The sequence below is a fragment of the Hoplias malabaricus genome, chromosome 1, assembly GCF_029633855.1.
Source record: "Hoplias malabaricus isolate fHopMal1 chromosome 1, fHopMal1.hap1, whole genome shotgun sequence".
NCBI classification, from domain to species: domain Eukaryota; kingdom Metazoa; phylum Chordata; class Actinopteri; order Characiformes; family Erythrinidae; genus Hoplias; species Hoplias malabaricus.
In genome coordinates this window covers 21,683,734-21,697,350 of record NC_089800.1, presented here as the reverse complement: position 1 = coordinate 21,697,350, position 13,617 = coordinate 21,683,734, and the positions used below count along the sequence as shown (strand labels likewise).

Genomic DNA, 13,617 nt, shown 5'->3' with positions numbered 1-13,617 from the left:
ACACAATCACCTTCAACATCAATCAAAACAAGGCAGACCACCTTGGCAAGAACACTCCACTCTAATGATTCAAATTACAATCTCTTCACAGTCCTTCAAACCCATCGTTCATCTCCTATGACTCAGGCACTCAGCCACTCTCAAAACACCCAAAGAATTACTGGTTATTTCAGTCCACTGGTTTAATAATCCTCACAATAAGTTGTTATACTACAGAACCATTTTCTGGTCTTTTTAGAACTGGTGCACATTAATCCTCAGCACATTAGTCATCACAGTTACACCATACCATCATCCACATATAAATACGAGGTGTGTGGCTGTATGTGGCTCTTTCTCATCATTACAGTTGCTATATAACACCTAAGAAGAACACTTCTATAAATATTTTATTTATGTGCAAATAATATATGAGCTGCTGACATGGAGCATCAGAAGAAGATAAAGATGAAAAAGACTACTTACCTTCACATAGTCGTACTCACACAGGTATGAGGGTTCCACATCAAAGTGCATGAAGTAGAGGCGAATCTGATATCCATATGGAACACTGATATTCCACTGGATCTCTCTCTCCTTTGGGTAGGGATTGGGAAAATCTGGTGACTGCAAACTTCCAAACATATTGTTCAGCAGGAAGACTTCTGCATCCACAAGGCTTACACTCAGGCAACAAAGGAATGCAGAGAGCAGAATACTGAGGGAAAAAAGTTGGAGAAAACATACTTGTTTTGCATGAATGCACTGCCATGATTCTTTGAGCGTATTCTACCTGTTTTGTGGCGTGAATAATTTGTCACATTTTTCATGGGTCAATATCTGGAAAATGATGTTTGACCAGATATCTTTTTAGTGATGGCTCACTATTTCACAGCAGATATATTGAGGGTAGTATTTGTGTAGGTGTTTTGTAGCACTTTGTCAACCTAAGAAATCTACAGTCAAGAGCAGCTCTGGGGTCAGAAATTACAGGTAGAATATAAAACTGTGCAACTTGGTGAAATTTCTGCACAGAATAAATATAACGTTCTCACTGCATAGCAGTGTTTCAGTGCACACATCTTGAAGTTGTATTTGGAGTGTGTTATGTGAAAATGCTTTGCCCAAGTAATCCTGAGCCTATGTAGTTATGTATATCACGTTAGCATGACAGTTTCACGTTCAGTGCCATCTGAGGGTTGGAAGGTCCTGTATATTCAAGCTGGGACGTCCCTGGCCCTACACAAACTGAGATTTCTCCCAATTACTTGAATATGTGAAATATGAAATTGTGCTTTATGGTCATTGTACCTCAGCGCTTAACATATGGCAGTTAAACACACATGCACACACACACACACACACACACACACACACACAAACACACACACAAACACACACACATACCGTAGTGATTAGGGGCGGTGAACACCAGAGTAGCAGGCAGCCACTGCTGGGGCCCACAGATCATTTTGGAGTGCACTTCAGCTGTGGATGCTCCTGCTAGTTTTGGTTATTGAACTGGCAGCCTTCTGGTCCCAAGCACACTTCTCTAACCATTAATTTGTAAGATGGGACTTGATTATAATTATTTATTTATTCTGCACTCTAGCACTGCATTACATTTTGTTTGGCTTATTTTTATTATATTAATATAATTATATTTATATTTATTATTCTTATAACCTTTTTAATATAATATTTTATCGGGTATCATTTGATAATTATTAATATAATATTTGTTTAATGTAGTTTTTAAGTAATATAACAGAAAAAGGATTCATTTATAATCAAGCCTTAGTTAATTTAAGAAAATATAAACCATTACAAGAATAAAGAATAAGTCGTTCCATAAGAGGTTACCATTAAATACCATCATGAAGCACAATTAAAGGGCAGTAAAATCAGGTATAACATATAACATACCATCAGAACTGATTCTGACCTCCCTGTTTCTACACTCACTGTCCATTCTCTGAGCTCCACTGATTATACGGGTCACTGTAGTTCTACAATTACATAGAGTCCATCTGCTGCTCTGTATACTTTATCCCCCCTTTCACCCAGTCTTTAAACAATCAAGTTGTGGTGGATCATTCTCAGCACTGCAGTGACACTGACGTGGTGGTAGTGTGTTAGTGTGTGTTGTGCTGGTGCGAGTGGATCAGACACAGCAGTGCTGCTGGAGTTTATAAACCCCTCAGTGTAACTGCTGGACTTAGAATACTCCACCGACCAAAAAAATCCATAAAATTAAACTGAGGCATGTTGTCCCATTCTAAAGTTTGCAGTATGCTGCTCATATGTGTCTCTGTACACTCTGGTTTTAGATCTGTATATCATATGGATGTTTTACAACAGCAATTTGTTTAAAAAGTTTATTACAATTAAACAAAGGCATATTTTACCAAACAAAAAAAATGTATTGTATATTGCTCAAATGAGTTACTGTACAGTAATTTAGATAATTTAGGTCATTTTTATATCATATGAATGTTTCAACTAAAAAACTCAACAAAAACCTATTTTACCAAATTAAAGGTTGTAGTTTATTGGACAGATGCATCTCTGGAGACTATCGCTGATTTTAGATCTGTACATAGTACGAATGTCTGACTGTAGAAATACATTTTTATGAAGAAAAAACATTCAAATTGAACTGAGGCATATTTTCATAAGTATAAATGGTTGTATGTTGGTATGATAAATTTCTGTAAACTACAACTGTGGTGCAGCAGGTAGGTGTCGCAGTCACATAGCTCCAGGGGCCTGGAGGTTGTGGGTTCGATTCCCGCTCCGGGTGACTGTCTGTGACGAGTGTGGTGTGTTCTCCCTGTGTCTGCGTGGGTTTCCTCCGGGTGACTGTCTGTGAGGAGTGTGGTGTGTTCTCCCTGTGTCTGCGTGGGTTTCCTCCGGGTGACTGTCTGTGAGGAGTGTGGTGTGTTCTCCCTGTGTCTGCGTGGGTTTCCTCCGGGTGACTGTCTGTGTGGTGTGTACTCTCTGTGTCTGCTTGGGTTTCCTCTGGATGCTCCAGTTTTCTCCCACGCTCCAATAATACACGTTGGTAGGTGAATTGGCGACTCAAAAGTGTCCGTAGGCGTGAGTGAAAGTGTGTGTGTTTTTCCCTGTGAAGGACTGGCGCCCCCTCCAGGGTGTGTTCCCGCCTTGCGCCCAATGATTCCAGGTAGACTCTGGACCCTATGTTTTAATATTTTAAAGTTACATGGATGTTTCAGAGCAGCAGTTTATTTGCTACAAATGCACTACATGTTTACATGCTTTAAACCAAAATATTCATATGTAAAAATTGAAGACGTTGTAAGGGTGGCTGTTGATTTTTACCTCCTGTCTGTGCTTTACATTTTGAATCTTTATATCTCATCTATGTGCGTGTTTAACGTTTTAAAATAGGTTCCGCACTTTACCGACGGTCCCCTTAGAGTCTCGGGCACCCGCTGCAGCCATTCCGGCTATTTCCAGTAAATGTACTCCGCGAAATGGAAAGATGTGGTATTTTGGCTAAATTTAATGACTTTAGTTTGTTCTCCGTTGCTCCACAACTAAGGAATGAAACTTAAGAGATTTTAGGACGTTGTTTGTTTGCAAAAGGTGGGTCAGACGTCCCTGCAGCCGCCGTACTGCTCACACGGAGCCCGCGTCCCCGCTCCCGCTGCACGGGGATCTTTAACTTTGACAAAGCCACTGTTCAGGAAGGAAAACCCGCATTAACAGAAGCTAATGTAGTGCACAGTTTATTTTTGGACTAGTCGTTTTCCCCGTTCTTCATAAATTTGCGACCGAGTTCAAAGGATAACCGGTATTTTTACACTGTCACAAATATGGAAAGCGTAAAAAAAAACGGAGGGACTCTTCTTGGACCTCAATCGTAAACTCATACATTACTTCATCCTGCGGTCCCTAAAATGTGCGTTAAATGAATCCTGGCTGTGTGCCATTGAACACGACGTAATTATACACTGAGTCTAGAAGTTACATTTGAGCGAAAGTGGAATAATGCAGAGCATAATAAGGAAGGTTTTCTCACCACATTAGATCCATGTTTTAGCCCGATTTCAGCTGCTGAGGAGTGTATACTAGCGTTCATTCACCGCGGCGCTCACTTACTTTGTACTCACGTCACATTGCAAGTGTTTATAAAAGTAGCCTCTCCCCCACGAGGTGTGTGTGTGTGTGGGGAGGGGGGTAAAAATATCAAGCTTCAGTCAGGACAAAGTGCAGCATACCGTTCAGCTTCCCCTAAAATGTCAAAAAATAAGTGATCAAATATATACTGTTGTGTGTACATGTCACTGAATAAATATACACTACAACGCGATTAACTTTTGTTCAGAACCAGCTTCTTATCACTGGTAAAGACGCGGCTTTCCTCTCAATACAGTGCTTTTTTTTCACTTCCATATCTTTTTACTTTGTTTCTTCCTCCTCCCACAGCAGTGGCAGATGATGTTCTTTAAAAGAGGGGAAGCTCAGTTTCGGCCCACATCATAAAATGTGTCGGTTTATTTACACGTAAATTCTCCCCTCCATTCCTTTTCAAGAAAATGATCTGTGACCCTGTCGTACCAACAAGGCGTCTTTTCCAGGGACTTGACTAGTGTCCTCTCAATGGCCAGCAGAGCTAAGCTCCTTAAACGGCCTTGACCCATGTGAAGTGTGTCGCCTGTGAGTGCTTTGTGACGGTGGAGGGGCTCAGCAGCACCCACTGGACAGAAACTGCGATAGAAGCAGAAGCTCAATTTGTCACTAGTTGTTTTTAACAAAGAAAATGCCGCTAAGAGGTTTAAGAAAGTGTCCGGTTCAACTCAGAACAGAATGAAAATGTAATGCTCCCAAGGAAACTTCAATCAAAAAGGGATTCAGCCTCAGACAGATCCTCCAATCATCGTGCAGAAGCTGAGCGTCCGGGCCAGCCGAGGCCAGCCCACTGCCCCATAGACCCCCAGAGACCCTGAGCGTCCGATGGGCGGGACAAAGCCCAGCATTTATCCAACGACTCGTCTCCTTTCGCTGCACTTCGCTGCTTCGCTACTGAACTCTGTGGACACTCAGCGTCCTCACTGTTTAAAGCACTGTGAATCTGCGCGAATGATTGAGAGGAAAGCCGCGTGATAAGAAGCTGGTTCTGAACAAAAGTTAATCGCGTTGTAGTGCATATTTATTCAATGACATGTACACACAACAGTATATATTTGATCACTTATTTTTTGACATTTACGGGAAGCTGAGCTTCCCTTGCAGTCTTAGAGCAATCGCCACTGCCTCACAGGTACCCGAAGGCCCCCCAGTCCCAGGATGACCCCTGGTCTCTAGACCGTAGGTGTCTGGGTGGCTTGCGTGCTGCCATTCCTACAGGAAGCAGGTACGCACTGTGTCAGTGTCTGTACTATAATGTGTTGCTCTAAGGGTTTTGTCGATGATGATGTACGAGGCGGATGAAGCCTCGTTGAAGCTCGTTCGGAGCTTTTATCTGATCGTGCCGAAAAGATTAGAAGCATTGCAGCATTGAAATCCGACAAGGAACAGTGACATCTGGTGGCTGACAGAAATTTTTGCAGCCTGCAGGTCAATGGAAAAATAAATGTCACTTATATATTGTCAGCAGAACAATCCGTCATTTGTTTGAGTGATATGATTTAAGGAAACATTTTGCTCAGGTACAGTGGGAGGTGCTAGTGGGAACTGAAAACAGAGCACTGTTAAAGCAGAAGTAGAAGACATATTTACACACCACAAGCAGCGTTTTTGAGTTTTTAGCTGAATTCTTAACAAAGTAAGAATTTTTCGTTCTTACCCTATTTCTACTTTATTTTCCCCCAAAATGTTCTTAGGCCTTATCCATCCCTATGGTTCCGTGATGTTTTCCAAAGCTTCTCAAATGAATACAGTAACTTTAACACGAGTTCCGGTACACTGTGTTGAATCTGCAAGTGTTGGAAAAGTGACACAAGCCCTGAAGCTTCTGAATCGAAAGTCCAAACCCTAGTGCTCAGGGTCCTGACATCATCGCACCTCTTCACAATTTTAAATTTATTTTGATTGGTCAAAGGTTATCTAGAGTCACCAAAGCGGACCCGACCGGAGTCGGGAGGGTTTTTTCGGTTCTGATAAATGCACGTATCCGGGGCCAGGGGAAGGAGAACCAGTCACCGACCCCACGGCCCTTCCAACGCTTCGTTTGCATGTATTAGCTCTGGAATTACCACAGTTGTAACCCCGGAATTTATTTCAATTTTCAAAGTTCAACTTTGCCCACTACAAGAACTGAAAACTTAAACACGCGGACTTCACGGGTGTATCGTATCTCACACGTGACACACTATTTTCGGCCGTGGGACATCGTAGGGAACCGCTAACCATCGCTGGTTCTCAATTGAACGTGATCCACCCTTCCAAAGCGCACCCCGCTCAGAGCGCACCTTTCTCGGCTGCGGATCCTTTAAGAGGCCGCGAGAGCATACTTCCACTAACGCACTATATGCCTTAAATCTGCAGATTGTAACCATCCCCTATCCCTAAAAACCGTAGTCCCACGCTCACTTAACCCCTAAACCCTAGGTCCCACACTCACTTAACTCCTAAACCCTAGGTCCCACACTCACTTAACCCTAAACCCTAGGTCCCACACTTAACCCTAAACACTAGGTCCCACACTTAACCCTAAACCCTATAACCTTAACCTGAGGGGAGGGTGAAGGCCTAAGGGGAAGGGCGTAGGCCTAGTGAGCTGAATGCCTAAGGGGAAGGGAGAGCTGAGGGGAAGGGTGTAGGCCTAAGGGGGAGGGTGAAGGGCTAGTGAGCTGTAGGCCTAAGGAGAAGGGTTAGCTGAGGGAAGGGTGTAGGCCTAAGGGGAAAGGGCGTAGGCCTACGGGGAAAGGCAAAGGGCTAGAGAGCTGAGGGGAAGGGCGTAGGCCTAAGGGGGAGGGTGAAGGGCTAGTGAGCTGTAGGCCTAAGGAGAAGGGTTAGCTGAGGGGAGGGTGTAAGGGGAAGTGTTAGTGAGTTTAAAGCCTAAGGGTCCACCATAGCTGAAGGGAATTTAAGGACTAAGTATCCTACACAGCATTGAAGTCAGGTGAATGCCTAAGGGTCCTACACAGCTGGTGTTGAAGGTCTTATTTGCTGTTGTGCATCTTGGTGCTATTCACCGATAGAAGACTGGGCACCCATTAAAGGTCTGCTTGCCCCAGACCACCGTGACTGCGTGCTGTACTAGTGGACCCAGGGGGGGCTGGATACTTACCCCCTGACCAAATGACTCTTTGTTAACACCGCTAGGTTACTCAAGTCATCCAGACAGGGCCTGAGAAATGGTCTCATCTTGGGGCCTATCCGAGTCCTCGCCTCCCACTGAAAGGAGTAGAACAAGGACTGGTGTCCAGAGCTCCAAAAAACAGGGCCAGCCTCGAATGGATCACTACCTCCCAGTCTCCTGAAATTGCCTGGTCACCTTGCCCAATCCCCTGTTAACACCATTAGGTAGCTTAGCATGAGGGACCTACTCTGGCAGGGACCATAGCCAAGAAACCAGACACTAAGGACTCAGGAGTAATCAAAGCATTACCTCCCAGAGCCCAGAGAATTGGAAACCCTGCCCCAGCCACCTGTTGCCAGGTGACTGAACCAAAACCCAGGAAGGTAGGTCCCGTGCAATACATCACCTCCCAAACAGTTTTGGCTGGAGCTCCAATGCAGCGGATAGCTTCCTTACAGATTCCAGGGCATCCCCTTTGGAATACTTTCAGGAAGATACCAAGCTTCTACTACATTGGAACTCCAATGGGTTGTGAACTGATGGTGGACAACAGTTAAATATCTGAAATCAGAGCACTCTACCACCAGCACCAGCCCCAGCCCGATCCCCAGCCCTCCCCCACTCATTAAAATGACCCTCAGGTTCCATACATTACGTCACCTCCCTGTCTTGAATGGAGCTTTGATGCTGCTGATTGCTCCTTAGTCTAGTGTTTGTAGTTTTTGAGGTCTGGTGCACTGAGGAGATGAATATATTATTGTGAGCTCTGTGGTCCAACTGGACGTGGATATGCACATTACTTCCCAGCATCCATGTGTTTTAGTTCATACACTGTCCTCCAGATTCCTTATACTGTTAATCACCTATCTGCATTTGGGCTGTTTAAAGACAGCTTTGATTTGTCTGTTCTAAATCAAGAGAACAGTGGGAGGGTTGTGTGTAGTGTGTTAGTTTTTGACACAGATTTGAACATTCACATTGGTTAGACTGTATTAAATGTATCTTCTGAGCTCAATTCTAGATACACCCCAAAATATTGTCACTTTCAGTTACACATGTGGCTTCAAATTAGAATGTTTACACCTCCTTGAGCAGTGGATAATTTTTTCACATTGTTTATTTTTCAAATTTACATTTAATATGTTTGGTCATGTTTTATTTTTGAACAGTGCTATATGCCCCAGACCTCCTAGGGACCAGCTCCTTCCTCTCATAATGCCCCAAACAAAGTTCCAGAGCTCCCAGAACCAACTCTCTTCTCTCACTGCCCTATGCACTCTGTTGCGTTGTCATAAAATGCCCACCAGGTGGCGGCATAGTTACTGGACATATGAATCTTTTTCCATGTTTAAGCCACCTTTTGCTGGACCATTTTGAACACAAGGACGTTCAAGTTTTCAATTCAAGTCAGACTACAGCAAAATAAAATATATTATTTAATTATTTAACTCAATTTCTGTTATTTATGTTTGTGTTTAATAGATGTAAATTCTACATTCATATTCAATGATGGCCTTTTTTAAAATTTAACATTAAATATTTTTGAACATATTTTTATGGAAGTAAAAAAATACATTCTCAGATGAAATGCAAGCTTCCAAGTAAAATAGACCACCTGGTGCTTTGGTGTCAGTTCAGACAAGCTTCAGTGAATCAGGAAACTAGTGCAGTATTTTTATTGAAACAACAGGTGGCGTAGTAAAGGTGTGTTAAAGCATCAAACCATTTTGACTTCAAATGTGTTGCAGTTTGAAAAGTCTCGCTCAGCCCACCGTTACTTATAATCATCACAGTCCACACAGAGTGCACTACCCTGGGCCTAGAATTTAACTGAAAGCATTTTAAACATTCCGGAAGTATTGCATAAAAATTAGATTGGTCCTCTCTGTGCTGTTCACTGGGTTGTGCAGCACTGGTCATGTTTTCTCTCTTCCATTACTCATACCAGAAATCACACCAATCAGAATACAGCTTTCCAATTGTTTAGGTGGAGAATGTGAGCAGTGTAGGGGATGTCACATAAACAACATGTTAAAGCATTCTTAAAAAAAGTTTCATCATTTTAATACAAGAATGATAAAAATCCCTGTGCTGAAAAACAGAGGCCCTCAGAGAAACAGAACAGACAGGACTGCTGGATAGTCCCTGAGGGATATTCTAATTCATATTATAAACCATACTTTGAAGCCAATTCCCCCAGTATTTCATCAGCCTCTTGCTTATTTAATGGAGTGTCTGGTTCCCTCAAGAGTTTGGGTTCGGCGATCTTGCACACGCTCACATTGTTGTAAAGTTTTTGACGACTCACACGCAGAGTCCAGTCTGGGTCCATGTGGAAAGCTATAGCCACATTGTCCCATACATAATAATACTTAGACCTAAGTGTTTCCACCCACAGTCCCTCTCTGTCCTGATTCAGCTCATGGCGGAGAGCGTGTGAAGGAGCCTGACAGCGCCATGACACTTGGCCTTGGGAGTAGCCACACAGAGCATCAAGTTTACGGGGCAGGCGCGGGTACTGCCCATAGCCTCTAACGTGCGGTGGATGCACCAGCACGGAGTATGAGATTTCTTGTTTGTAGAGTCTGGTGTCCAGGACACGGAACACAGGAGCAGACTTCCCACAGAACTTCCTGGCATACCAAAACAGGAGCTCTCGCAGACGAAAGGTGAAGCAAAAGTTGCCATAGGGAGACTTGTTCTGAAATGCCAGAGAAGTAGTGAATTTCTGCAAGAAAGGCTGCTCCACGTCGGCCCACTCATCTAAATAACTGTCCGATAGAAAATCATCTTCAGCATCAGCAATTTCACTATCTGTCACTGACAGACTCCACCACAGGAAGGGTTCACTGTGCTCGGAGCGATTCTTGAATCCATGGTCTTCGAAGATACTCCTAAGGCCGCTCTCCCCAGTCACATGGTGCACAGAGGATGCGCGGAAAAGCACATTTTCTGGATAAAAAGGAACGTCTCTCTTCTTCAGGTAGATATTGTTTAGTGCCGGGTCCTTTCTCATCTCCGATAAATTCACATGCTTCCCTTTACATCGTTTAAAGCGATGACCCCTGGAATTCACTTCCTCTGTCCACTCTCTGTAGATGAAGAAGACAGGGCTTTAACTTAATCATGCATTAATTATCTTTAATTAACTATTCATATGAATAATGTCTGTAAACATTTGATCTTATAATGGTTTGATAACAATAAGGAGATGATGTAATAAATCATACATTTAGATTTAATTGCATTGCTAGAATTTCTGTATTATATTAAGATACAGGTTTTGGATTTTTTACATAAAAAAAAATTCTTGGAAAAGATTTAATAAATATATCATTCCAAACTAAATGCAGCTGAATGTAGTTAAAATCTATATTAAATCATGTTGTTTTTTTGTTGGTAAAACCAACATTATTTTAATAATGTGATGTTATTTCATTAATTTTATTAAGCCCTACAGAATTCATACTTCTATTTCCTTTATGAAACACTTAGTTCCAGTTTTGAAACCGAAAATTAAATGCCTACAAAATTATTTATAGAAACTGGCAAAAAATGTAGAGCAGACTGAGACTCTGAAAACACTGTTGATCTAAACAATAAAAATCTGTTAAAATCGGAAAATTAATCGAGAGATTTGTCCTAAATATGTAGAATGTAGATTTGGCGGGAAAATACTCCCAAATTAACTGTGAATGCTAGCTGTGAGGCATTAGCCTGTTAGATACGTTGTAAAGCTGGATGTACTCTGCTTACCCCTCACACATGGTTCCTGTTAGTTTCCAACGAAAAAGCTGGCTGTAAGAAGTCCGTTAATGTGCCTCACAAAGACTGAGCTGGACTGTCCCACGGTGCCGCTAACTGCACTAAAGGAAGAGAGAGAGGGAGCACAGCTCTAGACTCTATCTTCCTCTGGGTGTGGACTTCACCGTTTCCTTATGAACGACAGTTACGTACATACAGAGTTACACACACACAAACTCACAAACGTGAAACTCACTTAGCCTTATATTATCCATAAGTACAAGCTTAACCCTGACACTGTTCTCAGGAACAGGCTTCATCAGGTTATGTGGATTCCTCCTCTTTGTGGGGAACACACATTCGTTCCAAGAGAAAGAGAAATCCCCTTGACCTAATGTATTTTTGTAATACACACACACACACTCATTCACTCTCACACACACACACGCTCATTCATTCTCACATTCACTCACACACACGCACAATCTCTTGTCGTTTTTGAGGGTATTTCCGCTGATGGTGAATTTACTGAAGGGCTACAGCGAGTTCTGAAGTAATAAGCTCAAAAGTTTATTACTTTGTCAAAAAGCCACAAATCTCTGGCATAGTTCACAGCCCTGAGAACTATGTTCTCTCTCCTCAAACCTGATTCCTTTCACTAAAACACTACACACAGGTGTTATATGCTTATTTCTTACAGAGCATCAAATACACACTGATATGATAAATTCAAAACACTATGATCAAATGTGTATATGGATGCTTTTGAGGTCACGTTATATATTCTAATTCATATGAGGGTGTGGAAAAACGTGTAAACTGTATGTAACACGTGACCCATTTTACATAATACCTATCAAACAACAAGAAACGCTATGTAGTGGAAGTAGTATGCACGGTGGCATTTGCACTACATAGCGGAGTCAATGATAATTCATTATTATTTTATTAATAATTAATTATTTAATTCATTTTGCTAAGCTCCATGTTTGGGAGCCATTACTAATATGTAGTGTTGAAGATAAAAAATGTTTCTTTGGACCGTTCTCAAAGTATTTAAAATTTACCAACTCATGAGAAAATAACAAAAAGGTCCAAAATACACCCTCCCTCTTCGGGGGAGGCGTGTCCGTCACGAGAGAGTCGCAGACACCAGTCGAGTGAAGTTCAAAGCAAATCAAAGTATTTATTTAACAATACTGGATCCAGGAGAACTAACACATTGAGAACAGTGTGATACCCCTCCCAAGTGAAACTCTGACCTCACATGATCTGACTCCAACAGTTATACCCCAGATGACGTATAGCCTGGTGGTGAGGCGTTTCTGGCTGATTAGCGTATATTAATATGCATAATTTCACGTGTTAGTACTCAGCTCTTCACGTGCAATATTCAGGTGCCTGTTGTGACCCTGAAGACATTCTTTATCTGGCCAGGCTGACAATGGGCCTCTCTTCCCAGTCCTCTTTTCCCAAGAGACTAAAATTTAGGGAGTCAGAAATATACACTTCAAGGCCACAAACAGAAGCTACAGATCAGCGCCTCCGTGACCAACACTATGATGTCAGTGTGTTACAATCCTGGAGTGCACATCTGTTCAAGGTTAGACGTTAAGAATTAAAAATGTGTAAATATGAAGTTATCATGCCATATAGTGAAGTTAGCTTATAATATGTCTTTAGGAGTAATTATCATATGAGTTAGTGGTGCAGAATCAAGCAAAAATGTTTAACTACATGTGTAAGTAATACATGATGTAAATGCTGGTTAGTCATTCATATAAATGCATATAGGGTACAGGATTTCACACAATGAGTATGTAGTTATAAATGCTAATTTAACTAATCATCACTTAAGGATATTTGTCAACACACACAAAGTAATAAAATAGTTTTCTACAACAGTGTCCTTAACTGTCTTAATTTTAACTTAGACAAGTAGGTCATCTTCACATATTATACAGCAGAATTAGCTAGAATTAACTATTATTAATGAATTATGCTCATTGACCTGCCGTGGGTTCTTGACTCTGCAGCAGTCCTCTTCGTGGCGTTGTCGTCGTTTGGAGGGTCAGAGGTCTAAGGTTTCCTTCATGCTCTGGGTGTGGCGTTGAAATTTTGCGAGGGTTAAACTATGGCTTTTCTTAATCTGTAGTTTCTATCTGGACCAAGCTTTAAAGGTCCAAGACTGTTTAAGAAAGTCATGAGTCTGATGCCTGCACAGTCTTTTCCAAAGCTCAGGTCATTTTACCCTTTTAGCCTTGAAAAAGCTAAAAGATAAAATGCCCCAAGTGTCTGGAGCCTTGAAGCGAAGAGTCGAACATCGGAGAAAAAGGGGCAGAAGCCCAAAAAGCTCAAAAAACCTTACAAAGCTCAAAAGCTTAAAAAGCTTGTGTCATTTGGCGCCACAGGTTTTTAACTAGAGTTTAGAAAACCCGTCCCGAATACTTGATTCGTCCTCAATGAGGGAGAATTGGAGCTTTTCTTGCTCCTGATTGGCTGTTTCCTGTACCTTGGGAGTGGCATCACATAGAATTTATGACACTTGACAAGACAAAGACTTGACCATCCCTGAGTGAATACTTTGCAATATAAAAGATTATATGTTAACACAAAGTAATATC

The 13,617-nt window shown here is 41.9% G+C and overlaps 2 protein-coding genes across 6 annotated transcripts in view; both read right to left on the bottom strand.

Annotated features, from left to right (window-relative positions):
- Nucleotides 1–4,121, bottom strand: part of masp1 (MBL associated serine protease 1) — a 29,320-nt gene extending 25,199 nt beyond the window's left edge. For 4 of the 5 annotated variants that reach the window (XM_066648420.1, XM_066648421.1, XM_066648423.1 and 1 more), the window contains exons 1-2: nt 4,025–4,121; nt 466–697 (exon numbers count right to left, since the gene is read on the bottom strand). In XM_066648420.1, coding sequence (XP_066504517.1) covers nt 466–697; nt 4,025–4,038 — 246 coding nt within the window. In that variant the 5' untranslated portion in view covers nt 4,039–4,121. Of the gene's footprint in view, nt 1–465; nt 698–4,024 lie in introns of those variants that run through there. The other variant, XM_066648422.1, reaches the window with a different exon arrangement.
- A 4,798-nt stretch (nt 4,122–8,919) lies between these two features.
- Nucleotides 8,920–13,379, bottom strand: si:ch211-197h24.9 (uncharacterized protein LOC562659 homolog). Its single transcript, XM_066640974.1, has 3 exons — nt 13,005–13,379; nt 11,006–11,184; nt 8,920–10,341 (listed from the first exon to the last, which is right to left on the bottom strand). Exons 2-3 carry the CDS (start codon nt 11,014–11,016, stop codon nt 9,417–9,419), a joined length of 936 nt encoding a protein of 311 aa, XP_066497071.1. The 5' UTR covers nt 11,017–11,184; nt 13,005–13,379; the 3' UTR covers nt 8,920–9,416.
- Between the last annotated feature and the right edge of the window lie 238 nt (nt 13,380–13,617).